Source organism: Barbatula barbatula, assembly GCF_947034865.1.
Source record: "Barbatula barbatula genome assembly, chromosome: 1".
In the NCBI taxonomy this organism is placed as follows: domain Eukaryota; kingdom Metazoa; phylum Chordata; class Actinopteri; order Cypriniformes; family Nemacheilidae; genus Barbatula; species Barbatula barbatula.
The window spans coordinates 9,556,737-9,581,403 of NC_136766.1; the positions used below are offsets into that span (position 1 = coordinate 9,556,737).

Here is a 24,667-nt window from a genome sequence, read left to right on the forward strand (position 1 = left end):
TTGCAGTCATTGTAAACTGCTAAAATGGGTGATGTTGTTAAATATATAAGATACGTGACAAGAAAATGAATTTATTGGCGGTCACGTGTAGTTACTTACCAAAATGTAAATATAGTGCATTTCAAATGTGCATTGCTGCAAAGATTTAACACAAAAACAGGATATAAGAAAAAAAGTGAAAATTGTATATCAAAATTATGATTTTTCAACAGGAATATTATAAAACTCTTACATGAAAAACTTGCCAACAGATACGGTGCCGAAGAAAACAAGTATGATATGCACATATAATAGAGTTTTTAGGTTCTAATACATTATTGTCATACCAACTAGCAGTCATAAATGTTCCTATGCGATGAAATCTTAAGAAATCTTACGACAGCTACTGTACGCTGTGTTCAGCCACTGAAAGCCTGTTGGCTAAATGACACTAATTGTCTTCCTTGCATTACCACTTGACTTAGATGAAGGTTAAATACTTTCTTTGAATCAGGAAAAAAACTCATTTTTCGCAAGTCCTAAAACGATAAAGCCATCTTACTGTAATACATAACCTGACATCTCGACAGCTTCTCTGTTTGCAGATGTATTTAATAAACTCGTACTTATGATCTAGATAACACAGCACGCCAGCCAACATCTCTCACCGCTTTGTTAAGGCAGTCATGTGTCAGTCATAATCCCTCTGGAGTGTGAACACATATTCTGTTTTGCCATTTCTCTCCTCAGTCTGTGTGGAATTTTTATTTGGCTGGCGGATACTTGCTCGGGAAAGACTCCATGGTCCGATTTCACTGTTCTGGAAACCGCATGGTCCGAGTTAGGGTACCCAGCCCACCCTGAGGGTTGTTTACACCCGTGCTTTCGCTGACTCTTAGGCCTCTGTCACCCCGACTGCCGTAGCTCCTAAGATTAAGACTGTCACTCGATGACATTAGTGGGTCAGTTGTCAGATTGACTGTTCGCACTCGGAGTGAGTTCCGGGCTCTCCGTGTTCTGCGATGCCATTGGCCGATGATTGACAGTTGAAGGGACACGCAAGAAGGCGGAAGATAGTGTCCTCTGAGCTGAAGGAGAGAGCTTGAAATTGTCTGTTATGTGATCGTGTAAGTCAATTCCAGACTGTAAGTTAGATGTCGTGTGTGTTTGTGTTTATTTGTTGCCGTGTGCATTTCGGAGTTGAAATGGAGTTCAACTTTCCACCATTATCATGTTAGGAAAGGCACCTGAAAGCATTTTTGTTAGTTTGATGGTTACCTGAGAACATAATTCATTTCTGCTTGCGATGATAATGGATTTGCAATGATGAGGTTAGATATTCTGCACAGGAACAGGAAACAGCATATCCCTTTCACATTTGACAGGGAAATATTGGGGATGAGATGAAAAAAAGCAAAGCACAGAGCCATTTTGAGAACAAAAAGCACACTAACAAATGCATCCATAATTTTTTGTGGAGGAGAAAAAATATCTGTTGTAAAATATATGTCTGGCTTCTTTATCATTAAACTCTTAGCCCACTAAAAATAAACACTGGTGAGACGCATGTTTGAGTTCTTGAGTTTCAAGCTGTACCCTGGAGGTTTTGTTCCTTCTAATGGAGTGAGGGTCAGAGGTCAACTAAGCTTTTGAAGCTGTCAGATCATCCCTTCAGAATATGGCTGCAGTGTTCAAGCCTAATCCTCCGCTTAAAGAGCAATTAAAAGTTTAGCCAGGATTTGACAAAAAGAGCACAGAGAAATGTTTTGAGATTTCCATCTGTCTGAGTTAGTTTGCTTCATATTTTCAGCCTCTCTCAGGAATGTTAATGTGATTTCTTAAATGTAAAATGAAAACAGGCGTATAAGGGTGGAGAAAATATTGTTTTAACTGGCAGGGCTGTGCTCCAAAACACTTAGGCATTCATTAAGAGCCCAACAGCTAACTCAGACATGATCTTTATTTATTTGCGAGGGCAATAAGATGGTTACTATGACCTCTTGAGAACAGCATCACAGCACTTTTTCGAGTTTTAGGAGCCCACAGTGATCAATTGTGGTTGACACAAAAGCAGCAAAGGGGGAATAATGTTTGCCACAGAAAAGGCTGTGAAGATACTGAGGCAGCATTGTACCTACATTTTAGAAAGTGAGAACTTTTAAAAAGACATTCCAATTGTTATACTTTTCTTTTCTATAAAGAAGAGTTTTTGAGAATTTCTGATGGCCATCCTGTTCCAGAAGGCGTTTTTTTACTACGAGCGTATGAATGCTGTTAAACAAGGGCAGCTAATTTCAGTACAGTCACTAACATCCTCAGTGTTTTGTTTGGCAAAGGCCTGAACATCTGGAACATTTGGCATGAGGAAAGGCAAAGTTGGCCTGAGAGGAAATGGACTCGAACGTCAAGAAGGGAAGCATCGCTGTGCCATCTTAGAGAGTGTGAGGTGGATGACAAGAAAAATTGATAGATGAAGGAATGATCAGGCCAGGTGAGATAGGTACGCCTGAGTGTCTTTGAAAATAATTATATTCAAAGCCAGCCAGCTGACATCTGCCAAGATGTACTGTGAAGGCTTTATCTGAAGAACTTCAGTGGGAGGGGAAAAGAGAGAAAAACAACTCTGGGAGCTTTATGTTTCTTTTTTTAAAAGAATGTTCTTGAAGTGCTGATCAGTCCAGCTTGAGGCTTGTTCATGGGGCAGCGGATAGGTTAAAAGTGATTATAGAGCCGGTTGTAGAAAGCTGTGGAGATGTGGACTGCAATCAAAGGACAAGCTCAAAGTGGATAAACTGTTCAATGTTTGCTGCGCCTCAGTTTGGATGTGTTCAAGGTTTCTTTTTGAGCCATGCTCGGGATGTAAAATACAATTTTAATCCAATATATTTTCATGATTCATCTCTTTCTCTTGGTTGGAAAGTTTCCTGGTTAATGTGACATGGAAGACAATTTTATCCAAAACTAGGAAACTGTAATCTACACCGGCATAATATTTATTAACCCTTATGCATCAAAGTTGCATCAGGTTTACCATTTCTAAATTCCTTTGTTCGGTTGCTTACCAACGTTTTTCAAAATATCTTCTTTTGTTATCTGCAGAAGAAAGTAAGTCATACAGGTTGGTGAGTAAATTATGACAGAGTTTACATTTTTGGGTGACATATCACAGATACTTCTTTTTACGTCTCCTGCATCTCTGAAAATTCCCCTAAAAAAACGATATAAAAATATATCTCTTAAAATTTGAAAACGCAACCTCTACGCAATAGCATTTTACCCTGCTTCCCTGCCTTTTGTATTCTTCCACCAGTTTGACCTATTCATAAGCATTTGCAGATTGATTTGTGAACTCTGTAAGCGCTGAGGTCTTCTTGTAAAACCAGCCTTTTGACTTCTTGGATTGGTTGACTGAGATTCAACAGCGTTGGGTAAGATATAAAAAGTGCTCTGCACAGAGGGAGGAGGTCCAGCAGTTAAAAATGCCCTGGAAGATTTCAATGCCTGCAGTGCAGTGTGTTAATAAATGGCTTGCCAGAGAGGCCTCAGACCTGGCTAAACTCCAGAGGGTCTCAGGAGGTCTGGAGCCCATCTGGAGGTCCTCACAGGCAGGAAGGCTGAAAAGAAATGAAGCTTGACCAGCTCCAGTCATCCCTTAAGACAAAGCAGACACCTGAGACTCCCCAAGCTACAGGATAAACAAAACTCCCTGACCTTCTCACCAGGGGCTCTGTTAGTCTTTCAAACACACATATGCATTCCTTTCTTAACATGTTGAACTACTTTTCAAACATGATTTAGTGCATAAGATGTTTGGAACCATTTTTATTGTTAAGATTTTGAAACATCCTGTCATTCCTGAAAGGTGTCCAGGTAGGGCTGTAGGGGATTGTGCGTGCATAAATATTCTAGTAACTATGCTTTTGCTACTTTAATTATTTAAATACTTGAATAATTTAAAGTAATGGTTTATTTTTGCCGTTTTACTTAATTTGTTAGTAAGACAATATTTTTCTGTCTACATACTGTATGTATCCTAATAATAATAACTTTTGAAGACTTGTTTGACTTTGCTAAGTAACTGACTGGTCTTACAATGAAAGATATGGGTGTACACTTTAAACATTTTGGTGGGTTTCAACCCATCATTGGGTAAAAGATTGACAATCCAACTGTTGGGTTAAATTAACCCAGAAAATGTTTATATTTGACCCAAAAATGGGTTAAAACAACCCAGCATTTGAGTTGAAATAACCCCCAAAAAATGTAATGTATGTAACATTTCCATTGAAGAAAAATAATCCATTGAAGATTTTTCAGAACCGATGTTCTGTTGTTTCCAGGGGTATCAGTGATTCAAAATGCAGATTACTTACTCTTGACAGCCTTAGAATCACAGCTTTAGAATCAGTTTTGGTTGGTTGTCCAATTCAACCACGTATGAGAATGAGATCATTCCAGTGCTGATTTACAAGTGATTTTGTCTTACAGTTGGGCGCTCCACCCTTGTGCTATTTTGTACAGTGCTAGCTTGATCAGATAGCAGTTTGTAGTTCACCCTCAGGGTGCTTATGAAAATTTCAACAGGGGTTAATTACAGGTTTTACCACCAGGTCATCGTCTTCAGTCACTTTTGGATGATTTCTACTCTTCTTTTAGATGTCTCCACCACACCAGGTGCTGGAAATGGCAGATATTTTGCTACTTGGGGGTTTAGCTGGGGACATTTTTATGGTTTTAAACAATAAATGCATATTTTTAATGAAATATGCATAACGTTTGACATCCATTTCATAGATTAAAGATAGGAATCGTTTAGGTGAAGTGGAAATCACTCCCTGGACTCCCTGCCCCAACTCTTAAATCCCCCCACCCACCCCATTTCCAGCACTGGGCACACCACCAAGCCCATAAATGTTGCTGTTAACCATCGTATCTCATCTTTTGTTAGTTCTTTCCGTCCCTTTTCCCTCACTTCATCTTCTCCTTTCCTCTCCTTTCTGCTCGATTGCAAAAAGACACACAAGGCTTTAGAGTTTGTGTTCTTTTTCATTGCCTAAACCACCGCTCTTCATGGGTCATGGATATAGGTCATTCCATTGCCCACAAAGAACACCACACACACCTCTTCTGCTCGGATACTACAGAAAGCATAGTATAAAAGCATAAGAAAATTAGAGTGTTTACAGAATAGGGCTATTTTTCAAAGTAATTCAAATGTATTGGTTATTCTTTTGGGTGTTTGAAATAGTATCCCCAGCACTGCTAAGAAAAATAAAATTACAAGCACTCTTGTCGAATTAGCATTTCAGTAGTGCAGCAACGTCCTAAACTGCAGTTTCCATCGCTGCACATTTAATATTTAGTTTGTATTGCTTCAGATATTCCTTTCAATTTATCACAGCGTTGCAAGAGAAGCAATAGCCCACAGCCCTGAAAGGAAGAGAAATATCAGACCGTGTGAAGTTATTGATGAAAGTTCAGCCGGTTCAGTTTCGGCACACAAAGTAGGACATAACATCAGATGTGCTCACCTACAAGCTGATGGAAAGTTTGATTACTCTACCGTACCCCATTACTGTAGCTCTGGCCCACTGTTCATGTTTAGATATGTCTCTGGATTGTATATCACCGTCTGCAACATTTAATCAAACCTGGCCACAACCAGGCCTTTATTATCAGAGAGGGCTAAGATAAAGTGTCTGTTTCTATTGGGAATGAAAGCCATGTGTCACAAGCGCACCTCTCATCAGGGGGTCCTTTTTCAATCTGATTTCCAACCAGGCCTATGCAAAATGAATTAAAAAGGGAAGATGGAATGAATGTTCTGACATGTGTGGTGAATTAGTGAAATAATCCCTTCATAACACAGGAAACTGTCTGTTCAACTCCGTCTGTCCGTACATCAACATCTTTGCATGCCTAATCACTTTCCCATCTCAGCGCGTCTTTCTTGCATGACATTCATTGACTCATTTATATAATATAAAATGGTATTTCCGCCAAGTACAATGCCACACTCCACCGATTTATCTAAAGTTCAGTTCATTTGTGGGTAATTTAAACCTCAGCTCTTCAGCATGGGACTTAGATTGCTGTCACACTTAGCTGCAGTCATTTCATTCTAGGAAGAGAGAGAGAGAGAAAATGGGTTTTTGATACATACAACATGATTTTGATCCGTTATTTCATCACAATAGCAAGACCCCCTCTGGGCTTCCATTTAATTATGCAAAAAATGTTTGACTATTCGTTGTGAAATTTTTAGCACATTCATATTTATTTCAATTCATTTGTTCAATGCTGATTGTAATTACATGGAAACATGATTTATTGCCAAGATTTCGATATACAAAGATATGAAGGATGAGAGAACGAGGGAAATAAATAACTAAATGAATGCAGCATAGGAAATTAATTAAATAAAAATTGAAACCTGGATCCTGAATGTGTTATGTGATGGCAAAATGATGGAATAACAAAACTCTAAAAATAAAATTAATAGACTTTACTAAATGTTTACAAAACATTACACATTTTGTAAAAGTCTATTAAAAAAAAATGATATTTTTGGAGTTTTGGTGTGCCGACTTTTCATCAATTTTTCTGATGTGTTTTGTTTAAGCACCCATTTCAAGTTTATGCGTGTGCTTTTTTGTATTTTGTTATTTTGTTTGATTTTGACAGGCCATCGTTGGATGATGGTGGAGAGGTAGAGTGGAGGAGAGGTCAGAGAGAGATATTAAAAGTAAAATGAATGAGATATGGAGATGTGCACATATGTCCACAAGCAAATTCTTGTATTTTGAAGATGTCTTTGTTATTATTTTACTAAATAACGTAAAAAGAAAAATGGTCATGAATTTTTTTTATTTGGTATGCCCACCCTTTGTTTTGATGCGCACATCAAGCACTTGCTTTCAACACACCATTGAAATTGTCCAAGACATTTAACCTTTTGTACAAAATGTTCAGTTTCTCAAGATTTCCATGGATGGCTCCTACTATACGCATTTTCATTATCAATGCAAAGATGCAGAACTCCAAAGAATAGGTATTTTTGTCCGTAAAAGGGTGTGTGTGTGTGTGTCCCTACAACAGTCTCAAACTGCCGTGCGCTCCTTTAAGTTGAAAGGCAGTTCCTGCTAACCTGACAGAATACAAATGCCAAGATTATGGCGACGTGTCAAATTAAAGGAACAATTTGGAGTAATGATGAGTGTTAGGCTACTCAGTCAGAAAGGCAGTGAGTTGGAAAGGAAAGAGAAGTGAAGTGAATGATGGTGCTCCGTCTTGTTTAATATTCCTGAAAGAAAATGTGCAGTGACAGGAAGTGGGGCAGTGGGGAGACGGCCAGAGGCGAACGCTTAGAAAGGCCGCTGCTTTGTTAGTGTCTATTTAATGCATCGGCCAACCTCCCGCTGCAGAGTTCAGAATAACAAAAAGCTACTCGGTTTTTAGATGATGTTTATATTTATTAAATAAGAGTGCTTGATTCCGGTTGGTCAATTGCGGCATTAAGCGTTCAAATATTTTTGCATGACTGCTAAATTCTACCGTACTGTGCTATTTTCATGGCTCTGGTATTGTTCTGTAAAAAATCTATATTTCAACTCCGTTTATTTGGTGGGTAGCTGTATATTAGGTGGAATAATGTACAATCGGAAGAATATTACCTAAATGAAACCCTGTCAGGATGACACATTATGGTCCTGATCACCCTTATGACCTTTTCACCCTTGACTGTACATTAGAGAATCTTTACAATACACATGAACATTACATTCGACTTATTGTGAACTATGGTGATTATTGATTTTGCCAAACACAGGCTGAACATCAACAAACAAAACTGTCCTAATGATCAGTGCAGGATTATTTGAATAAGTAATAGGCTGCTGAATGAAAGGCACAGAGAATGATGGGAGGGAGTGGAGATCAATTCTCCTCTTATTGTCCTCTGTTCTTTTCCCCCTCTGCTTTCACTTAACCAGACTGGAAGAGTCAATGGTTTAATTACAAGGCTCCAATGCTAGTTAAATTATGAAAATTTAATTTACACCTTTCAGCGCTCTTATTCTCTCTCTCCTGCTCTTTCTTTCTCCTTTCCATTTTCTCTTGCTCGCCCAGCCACTCATTTAGCTCAGAGCCCATATGTATCCAGTAGCACAGTGTACACTGGGACAGGATCATGCATTTCATTAGGATTTGAAGGGTAGAATGGTTATGAACTTTCTTAATCCAGGTTTCCTGTACTGTAGCAGTATTTTAATTAGAACAGCCTATTTATTTACCATTTAAAGCATCCTAAGGGGTGTTTTGCCCATCTGGCATTGACCCTAGCCATTTAAACACCCTGATCAGTGCCGAGATCAAGACATTTGCCCAACTAAAACAGTTTAACCCAAACAGCTTTTACCAGTCTAAGATGTAGCTCTTGTTCATGCAAGTTGGTCTCTCAGTCCAACCAGCTTAGAGTGCCTGAAACCCCTTTAAAACCAGAAGTCTAAGACTAGGCTGTCTTAAAGGGACAGTTCACCCAGAATTAAAAATGTGTAACCAAACAGTTCTTGACCACAATTGACTACAGTAGTAGGAAACATGACAATGGTAATCAAAAGTGCCCCAGAACTGTTTGCTTTCATACATTCTTCAAAATTATTTTGTGTTCAACAGAACAATGAAATGCATAAAGCTATTTTTTTCTTCTACGGTAGTAAACGGTGGCCAAGAACTGTTGGGTTACAAGTATTGTTCCAAATATCTTTCTCTGTGTACATCAGAAGAATGATATTTATACATATTTGAAACAACTCGAGGGTGAATCAGCTTTGAATAAAAATATTGCGGTCAACCGTTTCTTTAAGCTGATTTCAGCAGGATGGCTTCATGAATATATGGCTCAGTTTTAATAAACGGAACTACATTCAGTAGACTTGATGTCCTTAGTTTAATTTGTCTCCTTACTTTTTCTTTTTTGCCAGATGTCAGCAGAAACTAAAATCATTTATCACCCTTCCCGGCCCGCTGTCACTCATCTCTTCCTATCTCGCTCTTTTCCGATTTTTCAAGAAGTGGAGGAAATGAAAATCAGAGCGTCAAAGCCAAACTCACACAAGATCCTGTGTAGCAGTTTATTACTCGCGTGTGTCTCCTTTCACCTATTCGCTCTTTAGTTACAGTACTTTGAAAAGTGTGTGTATGTGTGCTCTTGTTTATAAGCCCGTAGCTATGTGTTCCATTCTATCTCCCTTCGGGACCGTACATGCTCCTCTTGTCCTGTTTTTGCTATAAAGTAAACCACACAAGGAGACTTTGACGTCCTTCAGACCTCCGCTGCTAAAATTAAACCGCAATGCCAAGCGTGGCATCTGTACTTACTCCTGTGGGCTTTGAACTTACTATCCTAACATTTCATTTTTTCATGTGGGAATACATTAAACAAGTGTTGTGCTGCTCATTAGTATTGTTGTGTTTATTTTTGCAGAACTGCTTTCAGGCTACATGTATTTACTACATAGAGGGAGCAATTAATCCAGTTACTGTTTATATCCTTTTTTACATAGAGGGGAGTGCGGTATCTAACTAGAGCTTCAGAGAATTAGCTTAACTGAGAATTATCGCACCCATTTCCAAAATAAAATAAAATATAAATCTACCCATCAATCCCCCCTCGACCACTTCCGTCCAGTGACCCCCAGCAATCTCTTCTCTTGTAGCCGTTCCGCCGAGTGACCTTCTCGGTGGTGAGCCAGCCCCAGGACCCGCACCAGGGCTCGCTGCAGAGCTGCTACGACAGCGGTCTGGAGGAGTCGGAGACGCCCAGCAGCAAGAGTTCATCAGGCCCCAGACTAGGTGCCCTTCCTCTACCTGAAGACGCCTATGAGAGGACTACGCCCGATGGCAGTGTCGGTGAGGCAGAGCATATGGAAAATGGTAGGGGCAAACACAAAAAAAGATGAGTCAGAGATAAGCTAAACAGCTAAAAAAGAAAGAGACACAGTAATCAATCAACAAGATAGGAAAATTCTCACAAAACGCCACACACTCACACACAAGCACGCTTACACTGCTGTTGTACCTTGGCAAAGGTAGACTTCTGAATAGACGTGAATTTCTAGGTTGTCTTTTCTAGAATTTATTGTGAGCTTTTTATACACACTAAAAATGCTAAGTTCCTTCAAACCATAGTTGGGTCAAATGTAGAAAAAACTCTAGGGTTGGTATAAATGAACAAAGAGAATGATTTGACCAAACCATGGGCTGAAACAGTCTAGCATTTTTTAAAGTGTACATTGTTCTTTCTTATTTTTTTAAAGTAATTGTCTCAGTTTGTGATTAAAGTTTGTGATTGTGGCATTGAGTTACATTGGCATGTCAACCCTTGTAGGCTGCTTGACTAGATTTACTTGTAGCGTTTGATGAGGGTAAGGCTACATCATTGCAGACAGACCATTTTATGCACTTTATTTTTCATCGTCCCAACAGATAGATCGAATGAATCAAATCAACCTGATCTCACAGGAATTCGTAACTTCTTTACGAGGTGGCTTATTCTTATGAATTCATAAATTTCAATTCCTAATCTGCCCCTAAACCTGACGTCACTGGTGGGAAAGAAAATTGTATAAAAATATATGAATAAGATCTTAGGAATTCATACGAGTTAGAAATTAGCAACATCGTAAAATACTTTTTTGCCATGAGATTTTGTTGAATCGTTTTTTCACATTTTTATTTTATAATCAGTAGTGGATTGCAAACATATAATATTCAACATGTGGATTTGGCCATGTTTTACTATCATCCCCTATCTGATAAGCTACCGTCCCTATCTTGGTCTTTATATTGTAGGGGTTTAACAGGCAAAAAGGCTGCGATTGTAAGTGCGTGTATCTCGTTTCATGTGGCTGGATTGCGTATCCCATGTAGAACCTCTCTGTGGTCAACAGTTACCTCTATTGTTAATGAGCGGCCAAGCAATCTCTTTCAATGGAGCCAGTGTTCTCATGCAGGTATTCAGTAGCAGTTGTCGAGCATTGAAGGCTGTCTTGTCTACATTCGATACTTTATCAGCAACAGGTGCTTATTGTGTGTGGTCAGTGTGCTAGTTTACGTGGAATGTCTGTTCTCCTGGCCCATCAGAGAACGTTTTAGAAAGACGGGAGGGAATGTATTGCCTAGAGTCAAGATATCAGGGCCTTTGACATGTATGGAACAGAAATGCCCTTTGTATTGTATTACCTTTTTGAGAGTGGTCAAACCCCAGACATTGTTTAAAAAATGTTTGTCTGATGTCTGGCTCTTGGTGGCGATATTGGAGGAGACTTGAAAATGGGATTTTTGACTCTGCCATTTAGAGAACATTGGCCTAAATGTAGATTAAATGGGTTTGGTGGAAGGGAAATTGTTTTAGCCCACTCACTGCGTAGGATTTGAAGCTTTTTCTCAGCACGATTTAAAACGCTTACATTAAGACAATGGTGGGGAAAATTAGCCCCAATTAAAGCCTGGGTTTAATTCAGCCTGAGCTTAAAGTAATTGGTCACAAGGAGCTCAATGCAAGGCTGATTCGATCAAAACTCTGGGTTGTTAAAGCCATCAGTCAGATCCCCAAAAGGAGAAAAAAGGTGACTTAGGTTTTCCTTGAAAAAAATTATTCAGATTCATTTAGCATTCAAATTTTTTGTAAGGTTAGGAAAGCTAATGGTCTATGTGTTCATTGAATTTATTCAGTGAGTAACAGCAGAATAATTATACCTCAAATAATAGATTTCCAGCAAGTCTCATGAACATCTAGTTGAATTAATACACAAAGGAATTCTCAGATGTTTTATTCGTAATCTGACCATTCCTCCACTCATTTTGAGTTTCTTCAACTCTTCCTCTACTATTCTATCTTGTAGGACCTTCCAAGGGCAAATGCAAACAAACAGATTAATTACATTAGGATAAATCAAAGAGATGCCTCACCCTGCAGTCATTAGGAGTATGTGGATGAGGGAGAGATGTTGGAAAAACCGAATAGTCAGGAGACTATTTTCTGTTTAGAATCATGCACCAATACAATAGCTTATGCATTCAATGCAGTTAGAAGTAGAATCTCAAAGAAATTCAAAGCTGATGTGCTCTGCTGAGCCCATACATTATCGAACATCACACACAGAGACCCGTGCACACTGAAATACACAGTCGGTCACAGTAACTGCTTGCAAGCAAAGTCGCGTTCAATGTCTCTTTCATGACAGAAATGTCCTGTGTGTGTGTTTGGGGTCTATAATTGGCTTAGGCATGCTGTGGGTTAGTTCCGCTTTGACAGAGTCTTTTGGGTCGGCGTTAGGTTCGTTTAACGCTCCCTCAGGGGACTAAGACAACATCCATGAACACATTTTAGTGATCATACTTCTTCAGGAGATATTATTTGGTTGTCAGTGTCTCAATTCAAAGCTTAATTTTATATCCTACAAAGAGAGATTTAGATATAAACGTTTATTTATAGACACAAAGTGTCGTGTCAGCTGAAAGGTTCGATATTAAAAATGCTAGATTTTAGCGTAGTTAAAGCTCGAGCTTGATACATAGTGCAGCGTTGCTAGTAACAAGGTCATCTCGCTCCGTCTGTGGTCGAAGGAGACAGCAGAGAACGTTGCACATATTTTCCATGTTGAAAGGGAAACATTCTCGATGTCCTTCTCATGGAAAGCACTTCATTAAATCTGTTAAATGGCGGTTATCGCCCCTCACCGCGCTGCTTCTCTAATGCCGTATTAGAGCTCTGATAACCTGGAGTCAATTAAAATAAGGACAAGAGATCATGCACACACGCGCGCGGGCGCACACACACACCCCTGCAGTTAACAGATGGGCAAAATGCCATCAATTGAAAGAAAGAATCAGTGAAGGTCTGTAATTGTGGTCATAATGCTGGGGATCCTGGCGAGTGTTTTGTTTGGTGTGTGTTTGTTTGTTTTGGGATTAAGGTCAGGGCAGGAGTTGGGTGTCCCCCTAATGAAGAGGCCCTGCTGTGAAGATGGGCTTTTCACAACAGGCACTCTCTCTCTATCTGTTTGCCAATCTCTCTGTCTTTCGCATGCATAAACAAATGCAGTAAAAAGGTTGAGGAAAAGTTCTCTCAGTGTAAACATATCGCTTATCGACAGTAAGTAATGATGAGACATTTCCTTTCTTAATATGCACATGTATATGTTTGTGAAAGGGAGTGAGAGAGATGCATTATTGACTTCTGGGGAAACTCGTTCTTCGTCTTCTTCGTTGTCAATCGATGATCGTCCAGTCAATGCATTTGCTCTTCTACCCATTACTGATCTATTCCCCCCTCTTACTAACCTGGAGTGAACCATATACATCTCCTATCTACTTTTACTGATTTTAAAAATGTATAAATTATAGAATAGTAACACACATGAGCTATGACTTAAAAAAATAGACGGAAAAAAAAAAGAGACCATTTCAAAACTGTCATTTACTCAGAATTTTTTATATATTGTGGCAACTCCGGTCCAGTGTCTGTTGAATCAAAACCTCACGAGTAATATAAAGTCATCTAACGGCAATGTGAAAGACTGACAGAATGACAAGAAAGAAAACTGTGATAAAATCGAGAATATCACATCAAAAAGGAAAACTAAATTCTTAAATATGACTGTTGTATTGCTTAAAAGTGAATATAAACTTGTTTTCTTTGCAGTATTTGAGGTCTGAAAAAATACAGAGCATCTTTTCTGTTATTTTGACCTGTTTCTACAGCTTTTATATTCTGCAAATAAATGCAAATAGAAACAGTATATTTATTTGATATTTGGGAGAAACATTGTTGGTAGTTCAAAGAATAAAACACAGAAGGATCATTTTATCCATAAATAGTCAATTTAAAAAAAATGAAAATAATTTAAAAGTTATCTCTTATACGCGGCTGTATAAGTATTATTATTTTTTATATATGAAGGACACTCCACTACAAAGCAATCGTCATAGATAAGACAACCTTCTTGTAGAGTAACACATTGCAAAATAACTGACCACTGTTTGAACCCCGAAGCGATCTGTCTGTGTGGAGTCTGCTTGTTAGGCGTTAAGTATTTTTGTAATCTTATCATGACTACGATCAGATACCGGGTGTATAATGTGTCTCTCTGCAACAATAGCGATCAAGACAGCCCTTCTGCTTATAACCTCATATAATCAACAGCTGATCCTAGATCTGTAGATGCGAAATCAATTTCAGCTAACCTAGAGATCATGCAATAAAAATAGCAGTTTAGATTTGAGAAGGGTAGATTAAAGATGGAAAGGAATTGTATTGCAGGCTTCAGTTTCAGTGTTTCACATTGACAGACGCATATGTTATAGCATTGCAGTAATACTTGATATTCACACTGTGGCGTGTGAATGGTGCTGAATGTTGATGTATCGTTAAAGGTTAAATTGGAGAATTAGACGGAGTTAAAAAGGAAGAGGTGACGGAGATTCTTTTCAAGGTATGATGAAATAGGCCTGTAGTTGTTAGCGCTTACAGCATAAAATCACGGCTTTAATATTCAGGCAAAACACACACACAGATAATGTGTATAGCGTAAATGCACTGTAAGTTGTGTTGGATAAAAGCTTCTGCCAAAGTGTGTAGTAAAGCAGGCCGTTGAATGCTTTTTTATAGGTTTAACTCGTTCATCTGAGCGAGACGCCACAACCATTTAAAGCATCTTTACAAGTTATTTAATTCAGATACTAAACTAAACATGCTTGTATTACTGGAAATTGCATTTGTTAACGCTACAAGTGCTGATTTTTGCTTGTACCTCTCAAGTTTGTCTTAGCAACTTGGCCATTAGTAAACACAGAAATAAATAAATAAATAAAAGAGAGTAAACTCAATTCATTAGAGAAGCCCGATACAGAGGGCCAGATGGCAATGCCAGCCGCTTTTAATTAAAGCTATTCATATTTCAGGAGCGTGGTACAGCCTCAATCCAATAACCTTTTTTTCACCAGAACTAAAGCGGCCTGATAATTGTGAGGAGAAAGATCACCAAAACAATGACAAGTAAAAAACATCACAGCCACCTTCACTTTATTGGTGCTTATTATTATTACTCTTTTTTTAAAAGGTTACACAAAAAATAAGTAGATCAAGGACATATTCAGTGGTTTTTGTTCAATCTGTGGCTGTTTGGGAACAGGTCGCTAGGGGGGTGTGTTATACAAATTTCCTGTTGTCAAGCCTGAAGCTCAAGGTCATTTGTTATAGTCACAAAGTGCTAAAGAGTTAATAGAGCTCTTCTTTATCAGAAAATTGGAATCAGGTGTAGGATTATAGGCAGGTTGCTACACTTGAAAGGTGGAGCGAGGGAGTGTACGCGTGCATGCATTGTTAGATGTGTTTGGCGGTTGATCTCTGATCTTTTCCATTCTCACAAAAACAAACTCGCATTCATTCTGTGTTCACAGATCATTAACAAGGATTATTAATACCCCAAACATCTATGAATTTGTTAACATTATTCAAACATTCTCTGTTTGCTTAAGGGGATTTATAAAAAGACAGGTCTTTCTGGTTTCTTAGTGGTTTGATTTGTACAGTATGCCTGTGATGTGTTTCACGTCACCCAGCGGTTCACTTAACTGGTGTGAACTTGTACGAACCGCTACAGAATGTTTTTATTCAGATTGGATGACTGCTAGCAAGTTTGAATGGTCCAGTGTGTCGTTTTTTTGGAGGATCTATTGACTGAAATGCTGTATGATGAAGAGTGATGTTTATCTACATACACCGCGGTTCCCCTTGCATGGAATTCATCATGCTGTTCCTAAATGGAAAAACTGCTCAACAAAGCGAGTTCTGTAAATACGTTATCTCCTTCGACAAATAAGTGAAAAGGTGACCACATCTTAGTTCTGTTTCAGCCTCCGTGGTGATTCAAAAGGGAGGTGTGGAGTAAGCCGTTGGTTGCAATTCACAACCTCACCACTAGATGCTGCTACATTTCACACACTGGACTTTTAAGATTTGGGATTTTAGGGAAGTGTCAAAAATTGTTTTAGCATTGTGCCCTACTTGACATCTCTAGTGTCTGCTGTTATACACAAGCACTATTCTATTGCGTTTCCTGCCAAGTGTTTGTGCGTCACCTGGCTTTTGTAATCAGAACAAAAGCCGGAACAAAACGCTGAACATTGTAAACGCTTTGCAAGTATGCAGGAATTGCCTTATTCTCAAACTGAAACATTGTTGCTGCTTTGTTCCAACAGCAATCCAAACGTCTATAATGTTGCAACTCAGGAATGTCTGTCTCATTATCTCAAATAATCCTAACTGTTAAGTTCAAAGGGCGAGGGAGTTTAACAAGACAGTTAAGAACGTGTTTTACAGAGAGACAAAGCGTTCACACACGCAATAACAACATTGAGTCAAACTTGTTCGTGCTAATTCACTTTATGACCATTCATTTGGTTGAGTTGATTAAAAGCCAGAGTCCTTTTAAGAATGAAGCCTTTGCCCTCTGGAGAACCAAACCAAATCGTGTCATGTTACCAATGATGTGTTCCTTCAATGGATTGGGAATTATAAATTATCATATTAGTCCACCACATGTCTGCGTTTGCACCGTGAATAGCTTTTAAAATGCATCCGCAAGCATATTACGCTTTTATGTTTTTGGAACTTGTTAATGTACATTAATTGACAGAGCTAACCTTTGGCTTTTCAGCATTTTTTACTTTCCATGTCATTTTTGGAATTCCCAAATTCCTCTGACTGGAAATATCTCGAGGGAATAATGAGTCAGACGGCCGCTGAGTGTGTTGAACGACTCCCAGGATAAACCCGAGCCGCATATTCAGTATTCCAAGCCCTGTCAGCGGGTTGAAGGAATAGCACAATAGCTTCACAACACAGCAGCTTTAGTGCTTTGAAATGATCTTGGCTGCATGTGAAATGCGCAGGATTCCATTGCTCATTATAAAATGATGCCATTTTTTCATGTCGCGAGGTACTTTGAACCTATAGAAAGCTGCAGGAATGAAATAGAATATATGTTTGAAAAAAAGTCTTAATGGTTCATATCAGCTGTCAAATGTATTATCATCAATATTTAGAGTATAGCACTGCATTCATTCAAATAAGTATGATTTTGTTTACATTGTGTGTCCAAAAACACTGCTAGTTGCTAGGTTCCAAGAACATTTAGACAATTGTTGAAGGCTGTTTCTTTGAGGCAACGTGTTTTAATTAGTCCAAGGCTGTATTAGCAGAGATGGCCGCGAGACCTTTCAAATAATTGAGACCCTCGGCATCACTTTGCGGCAAGACTTTGAAGTACCTGCAATCAGGTATCGCATCAGCTTAATTAGGGAGTTGGAAATTAAGCACGATAAAACAAGAAAGAAGGGAGAGAGAGAAAGGGGGTGAGATTGGCCGTTGTTGTCTGCCAACCTTATCACATGACCACTGTTTGCACCAATCAGACAACGGAACCCGTTCGGCATCTGCGTTGCGCAAAATATGATAGATCGCCTTTTGCGGTGACATAGAGATTAACAGTGGCGGTCAAGGTGCTTTCACTATCTGCTCATATTGGCCCTCATATTTCTTCTCTCCCTGCAAAATGTGATCCATTCTGAAAGGTTTTCCAGCAGCCCCTTTGGCATTGTCCTAGTCTAAATCTGCCCCTGTTTTGAGATGTATGAAGAGACTTCAACGCTGCGGGAATAAGAGCTCAAGGCACAAGAGGAGGAAGATGCATCCCTTTTCACCGGCAGCAAAGCCACTGAGGCCTGTGGCTGTTTTTCCCGTGCCTCTCTCCTTTATTGTTTCTTTTCTCCTTTTTGTCCTATTTAATAAGAAACAGGCTAGTATTTTGAACAGAGATTCCATGTAGGTGAGACAGAATGTTTTGAGTGTGAAGCAAAGAGTCATTTTGGGGTTTCGTGTTTTTGCATGTGTCAATTGGTGGCATTTAGACGAGGTTCACCTCAAAGCTCTTACTGTGTCTCCATTCCGCACCTCTCGGCATGAGCTGTGACCTTTCACAACCGTCACTGCGGCATTGAGAATACAAACAGTGACAGTGTTGCAAACTATAACCCAGGGTCAGAAATTGACCTGGGTTCGGGGAAAAAAACCACTTAATGTGACAAAAATGGCCCATTTAAAAAATGTGTTGGACAAAAATGACTTTTTAACGCATTCTTCTTTTATATGTTGTGCTTTATATTTTAAAGGCCTTTATTTTATTATTTTATTCTAGGGGCATATTATTTACAGTAGTTTTGGTTTCCGTTCAGTGAACATTAGAGAACTGTATAATATAACACCAGGACTTGCCAAATACTTAATTTTTAAGCAAAGCATTCATGCATTATGATAGATTTTATTTAAACTGTTTTCTCAGTTAATTGATTCAATTTTAGTATTTCACTTTGTTTTAAATGGGTAGAGAAATGCTGTGCTAACGTTAGCTTTAAGAGAATGGCGTGAATTACCCCACATGCAAATGGACCAAATTCAAATATTACCCCTTTAGGTACATTTACATTTAGTCATTTAGCAGACGCTTTTATCCAAAGCTACTTACAAAGAATTCGTGCAGCAGTAAGCGATATGTCATAAAAGAACAATAGTACGATAAGTGCTAATACAAAGTTACAAGTTACAACAAAAGCTAGACGACTACCGGTTGAGATAAGAAAGAGGGTTAGTGTACTTTTTATTTTTTTATTTTTTATTTTCTTCTTCATTTGTCTGTCAAGTATTCACAGGTAAAACAGATGATATCTTTTTATTTGCTTTGACATCCTCATTTTATTTCTAAAAATAAACACGGGGAAAGATTCAAATGAACGTTTCTGTCTTCAAGTCATACATTACTACAGTATTTCTTTTTTATGGAGCTGAATGTTTTCTAAGCGGATGCCTTGATGTCTAGAAATTGCATGTCAATTGAAAGAAAGTGCAAGGTCAGGGAAAGAAAGGAATTGTAGTGGCAGCAAGACAAATAAAATAAACACTTGACGGTTCGGCAAATAATTTTTGGCACTTCTTTTCATTGGGTGCTTGTTGTGAGGTGAATATGCATTGGCACATAATTATTAAAATGTCATGTAAAATATGGCTGGGGCCTGACAATTTTCATTCAAGTCTCACCATCCACTGTGCGTTTCCCACTGCATTGGTTTAACCTTTTTCCGGCTAACACAAGCATAACATGGACATGTGGCCACTAAACGAGGAACCTCATGGAGAGCTGGGCGACGACGTGAAAAAGCTTTACCCTGCCGTGTCAAAACAGTAGATACAACTTTCATCTTACTCAAGCATGTTACTCCCACATACCAAAGTACACAATAGGGCCGATTCGGCAAACAAAAGAACAAAAATGTTAGAGGAACAAAGAGTCAAGACTTTGAAAGCAGATGAGTGAGCCCTGAAGGAAAAGAAGATTGTTTTCCATTATGTAAGGAGAAGCCGACATAAAACACTCTAAGATGCAGACAATTACCTCAGGATCACATGACTCTAACTGAAAATACAAATGAAATGGAATTCTAACCCTTTCCGGAAAAAGGGATTAACAAAAACAAGAGAGACACACCTGGTAAGGGTCCCAGCATGCAAACAAAAGGTGTGTGTTTGTGTGTATTTCAGGGTTTTGTGTGTTGCTCAGAGGAAATAGTGACTAACCAATACAAGACAGGGCTGAGGGGGGAGTTTAAGAGCGCCTAAGGCTGTCTGACTTGAGCTGTGGTCTTCTAGTTGTTAGTGTTTTATATTCTCAATATCAATAGCATTTTTTGTCTCAGAGGAGATCAGTAGGTCAATTGGTAGAGCGATGGATATAAAACACAAAGTTAAGGGTTGAATTCCCAGGGAGCACGCATACCTTGAATGAACTGAGTTGCTTTGAATACAATTTTAAAATACGTTTATGTATTACATAAATATTATATTTTGTATCCTGTTGTCCCTGCACATTCCTGTCACTTTCAGTGTTCCTTTTAAACTCAAACATGAATGATTGATGCTCCGTTCATTTCCTTCTCATTCTTTCCTCTTTTTGCTCAATGTTTGATCCTTCATGCATAGGCTTTCTTGAGCTCAATCTTTGCTGATCTGAAGGGGGGGCGAGGGGCTATGAGGGGGACTGGATTGACATAATGATAAAAACACCCACGACGATTTAGTGCCACAGTGCAAGGATGATCTGACAAAACCAGAGAGATGTTTTAATCCGTAGGATGGGCTCCTCAAATCCACTCACAATACCCACAAACAATACACCCACCCTTGAGGATGCATACACACAAACACAAGCAGAAACCAAGCGACAAATTGGAATTGAATTCTGCATAAGGCTCAGAACAAGTAGGCCATGGCAAGAAATAGTTGTGTCCGATTTATCAGTGGAAACTAGAATGAAATGATTTCCCCCCCACACAAAACCCCGTTCTCTGTTCACATCCCTTTGTTCACATCCTCGGCCTTTGGTTTTTGATGGTTGGAGAGAAAGGATGGACAGAATTCAGCATTATGTTTAGGCATCAAACATCCTCCTCTGCTGTTTTGTTTAAGCTTTGTTCTCTCTCCCGCTCCATATCGTTTTGTTTTTATCTCTTTTATATGTTGTAATGATGGTGGTGGATAAATATGCCTCGGTCCATGTTATACAGGGAAGCTTAGTTTTTTTAGACTCTTTGCATAAGGGTGAGGATGTTTTGCTAACAGGTGCAATGCTTGCAGCCTCATTTGTCTCATTTGAGTGCACGGGGGTGATTTATTTGATATCACAGGTTCCCTTTGGAGGAAACCGCTAGCTCTGCTGTTACTGAACAATATGGCTGACAATGCCTGTGTATATATATATATATATATATATATATATATATATATATATATACATATAAAAAATATTGGTCTGCCTTCCTTGCAAGGCTTACCATTAGTGTTGAAGGCAATGCATTAGAAAGAAATGTTTTGCAGTAATCACATTCTTTTCTGCAGTGATGTAAAGACTGTAGTCACAAATCACATTATAATTACTGCAAACATTTGCATAAAAATGTAAAACTGTTTGGGCATAGGTATAATTGCAGCAGTTGTGTGTGGTATGTACATGCTATGCATATATTATACAGTAAGAGATTATATACAGGGCAGTTATGCTTTTCTGTGTTTAGTAGGAAGCATTTTAGAAAGAAAGTAATTTCACTCTAAAAGAAAATGGTGCTATAAGGCACTAAACATGGTTCTTTGCTCATAATCATAGGGGAACCACTTTAAGTGCTATATTGCCATATTTTGGGGCATCAAGAAGTTCTTTGGGGTGACCGAGGTGCTGTATAGCACCGTTATAGCACCATTTCCATATAAAGAACCTGTTAAGTCCCTGTATGGTTCTTCAGTGGTTCTATATAGCACCTCAGTCATCCCAAAGAACTGCTGAAGAACCACTGAAGAAAGTGGTTCCCCTATGATTATGAGGCAAGAACCACTTTTAGTGCTATACAGTACTATTTGTATATATGTATATACAAATGTATGTGTATATCTTATTTCTGGTTGATTACATTTTTATATTAATAATTGGGTTTTTCCTCAACATGAGCTTCCTTTTTGGACCAGAACCTGATTTATTTATTTATAAAAACTAATACATTTTTACTTTAATTCAATTATTTATGTAAAGGTCACATTAAGAGTGTCTAGAAAGCCATCTTTATGTATTATTGCTGTCTCTCCCATGTCTCTTAGTGTTCATTCTTATATGGCAATCTAGGAAAAAAACATATGGATTAAATTGTATTAAAAATAACTAAAATATGTTTGAATTGATGTGTGAAAAATGATAATGAAACAAATAAAACATAAATCTCTTCACTATTTAGAGATTTTTTCTGTTATGCATGTTTACTTGCACTTTACTGAACTAGTGAAAATCTTTTTTTTCTTGACTTTTTTTAAACACAGGACCAAGTGTATGCCTACAGTTGAGGATACACCCAGTTGCGTTTTAGTCCCTATGTATGCATGGTCAGACTATAAAAGTTTATAATGCAGAGCTTTATAAAGAAATTAAAGACACAAGTCAAATGTAAGGTTGGCAAAACCGCTTGATCGATCCGAGATCAATAAAGGGGTGTTTTAAAGGGTTTTAGTGTCGCAAACAACATACTTAATTCTGCCTCAGATGTTAGGACCAGTACTTCAGTGTCATAATGTTTTTCAGATGTTCATGGTCACCGCCATTAACTGGCCAATTGCCTTCTCTCGACTAGATTTGGGTAAATATTTTTCTCTCATTGTAAGCAGACGTCAGGTTGGAAGAAGCGGGCTAAAAGCTTTCGGCTGGAGACGTTAAACAATGCTAAAACAACACAGAGACACTTTCACATGCCCGTCAAAGTGACATGCCTTCACGCTGCAGGTAAACTTCTGCTGAGTTTAGACGATGTCATTCTGTTGAAATCCCGTATACTATATGGATCTAATTCACTCTGAATGAAGTAATAGATGGTTCACAGAGCTTTGCTCTAGGGGGTGAGGCGGAGAAGAAATGGGCCACGTTTTAGAGTAGTTGAAGAAAGAAATAGTAATATGAATGATGAGAGAATCTATTACCCCTGTGTTGTGCATGCCAGTGAAGCATTCATCAATTTAACTCCTACAGTATGAACACAGGCTTGCCCACCTTACCTTGCTGTTCCTGCGACTTCCAAATAACCTCTAAAGCCGCTGTTTTTTATCATAAGTAAAAATGAAAAATGGTGCCGTTTTAATACCCGCCTCTTATATATATTAATAAAATTGGTCAGCAGATAATCCGCCATGACCAGATGGTTTTGGGGTCGGAAATTACATTTTCCTGATGGTCTATACTTGTCTTTTTCCTTCGTTTCCCTCACCGTTCCTTATTAATTTGATTTTGTTTTATGTGCGTTAAGCTTGGATTACCTTTGCTTATCCAACACTAGCTCTTAAAGCCGCCGCCTTGTTTCGATGTAATTTTGGGCCCTATATATAATCTGCACACAGAAATTAATCCCACCCCTTTACTTGGCAAAGAAAGAGCTGATGGAGAGGCATCGCTGAATTGGGAACATAAAGCTTTACAAACATAAATTGTTTTCAAACTGACAGCCACTAAGTGTCTTTGTGAAACTCTAATAATAGACATACTTTATGTTGGATTAACAGTGATGCATGTGACATTTTACAAAAGTCTTTTTTTAGTTTTTACTTTTTTTACAGGTCCTAGACTCTGTGCGTGGTGATTTGGAGAGAAAGAGGTTTAGTGTTTGTGAGCTTCTGTAATTTGTATTCAGGTTAGTGTATGGTTTGTTTAAAGGGTGGAATTTTCATTATTTTCTCTAAACACATAGCCACGGACCTTAAGCTACCTCCACATTTCTCATAAAATAACTGCGATGGCAAACTGCCAGAAGCAAAGAGAATCTACAAGATGGCTGCGGGTTGAATGGACGACGCATGTTAATTTGAAACTACATTTGTTTAGCTTCAGTCACATGCTGTGATTTATCTGCATTTACTCTGTGGCGCAATCTACGAATGTCAAATGTACAGGTACAGATGCCAAGTCTATACTAAAATAATAAAAATGTAGCAACAAGTCCGGTCTTTTTAGCTAGAAAAATGTTGGTATTTTTAGAACAGTAGTGCAAACAGTTTTTCTAAAATGAGTTTTTCTAAATGGGTCCGACTGTTACTGTTTTTGAATCATCCGTATGTGGTAAATGACTGTAAGATTCCCACTGGAATCCTGCATCCGAATTTCTGTAGATCTTCTCTCTCTTCTACATTTTTATATCCACAAAAAGTGACAACAACCGCCGTGCAAAGTGACACAACTCGAAACAACATCTCCCAGATGCATTTCCATGTTTTTCTTCTCGTTTCCATTCGCGGAAGGTTAATTATTGCATCCTTTCTCCACTCTCCCCCGGTAGCTCAGGTGGTGTCTTCAGTCTTGTAATCATCTGTTTATGGCGCTTTCTTAATATCGTTCCTCCAGTAATCAGTTGGCCTACCAGTCCCGCAGAAGCGCTATTCCTCCAGCCTGCCATTATTTAATTGCAAATCGTCAGGAGTCGGTAGGTTGGGGATATGGATGTGTCAAAAGCTTCGGAAACGGGAGTTTTCTCGACATCCAATTAACGAATGCTCATTTATCACGGAGAGGCATCGCGAGGGGCCCACTGCCACACATGTTAATAATAGTATCATAAGCAAGTTCAAAACTCACATGCTGTCTGGGCCGGGGTCTCAGCAGGTCACTATGAAGCGTTCATTAGAGGGAGAGGGTGGACACCGAGAGAGAGAGAGAGAGAGAGAGAGAGAGAGAGAGAGAGAGAGAGAGAGAGAGAGAGAGAGAGAGAGAGAGAGAGAGAGAGAGAGAGAGAGAGAGAGATGAGAATAAATACTGAGAGATGAGAATAGATAGGGTGTCTGATTTAAAAAGAGGATGTGGATATCCTGTGCAGTTGTATATGGAATGCCCAAAGAGACACTGTTATTTTTCTTTAATATATCAGCTGTTTCCCCTAAAAAGAAATAGAAACATTTGTTATCATGCGTTTTTAGTTTGTATGTGTTATTTGCTTCTACACAGTTTCAGGAGAAACATCTGAAATGTTGATACTTACATTAAATGAAACATAACCG

General features: G+C 38.7%; 1 protein-coding gene across 1 annotated transcript in view; it reads left to right on the top strand.

The window, feature by feature from the left end:
• Positions 1-24,667, top strand: part of pcdh7b (protocadherin 7b) — a 109,446-nt gene that overhangs the window by 43,514 nt on the left and 41,265 nt on the right. Inside the window, 2 exon segments of the mRNA XM_079470134.1 lie at positions 9,696-9,848; positions 9,850-9,912. Coding sequence (XP_079326260.1) covers positions 9,696-9,848; positions 9,850-9,912 — 216 coding nt within the window.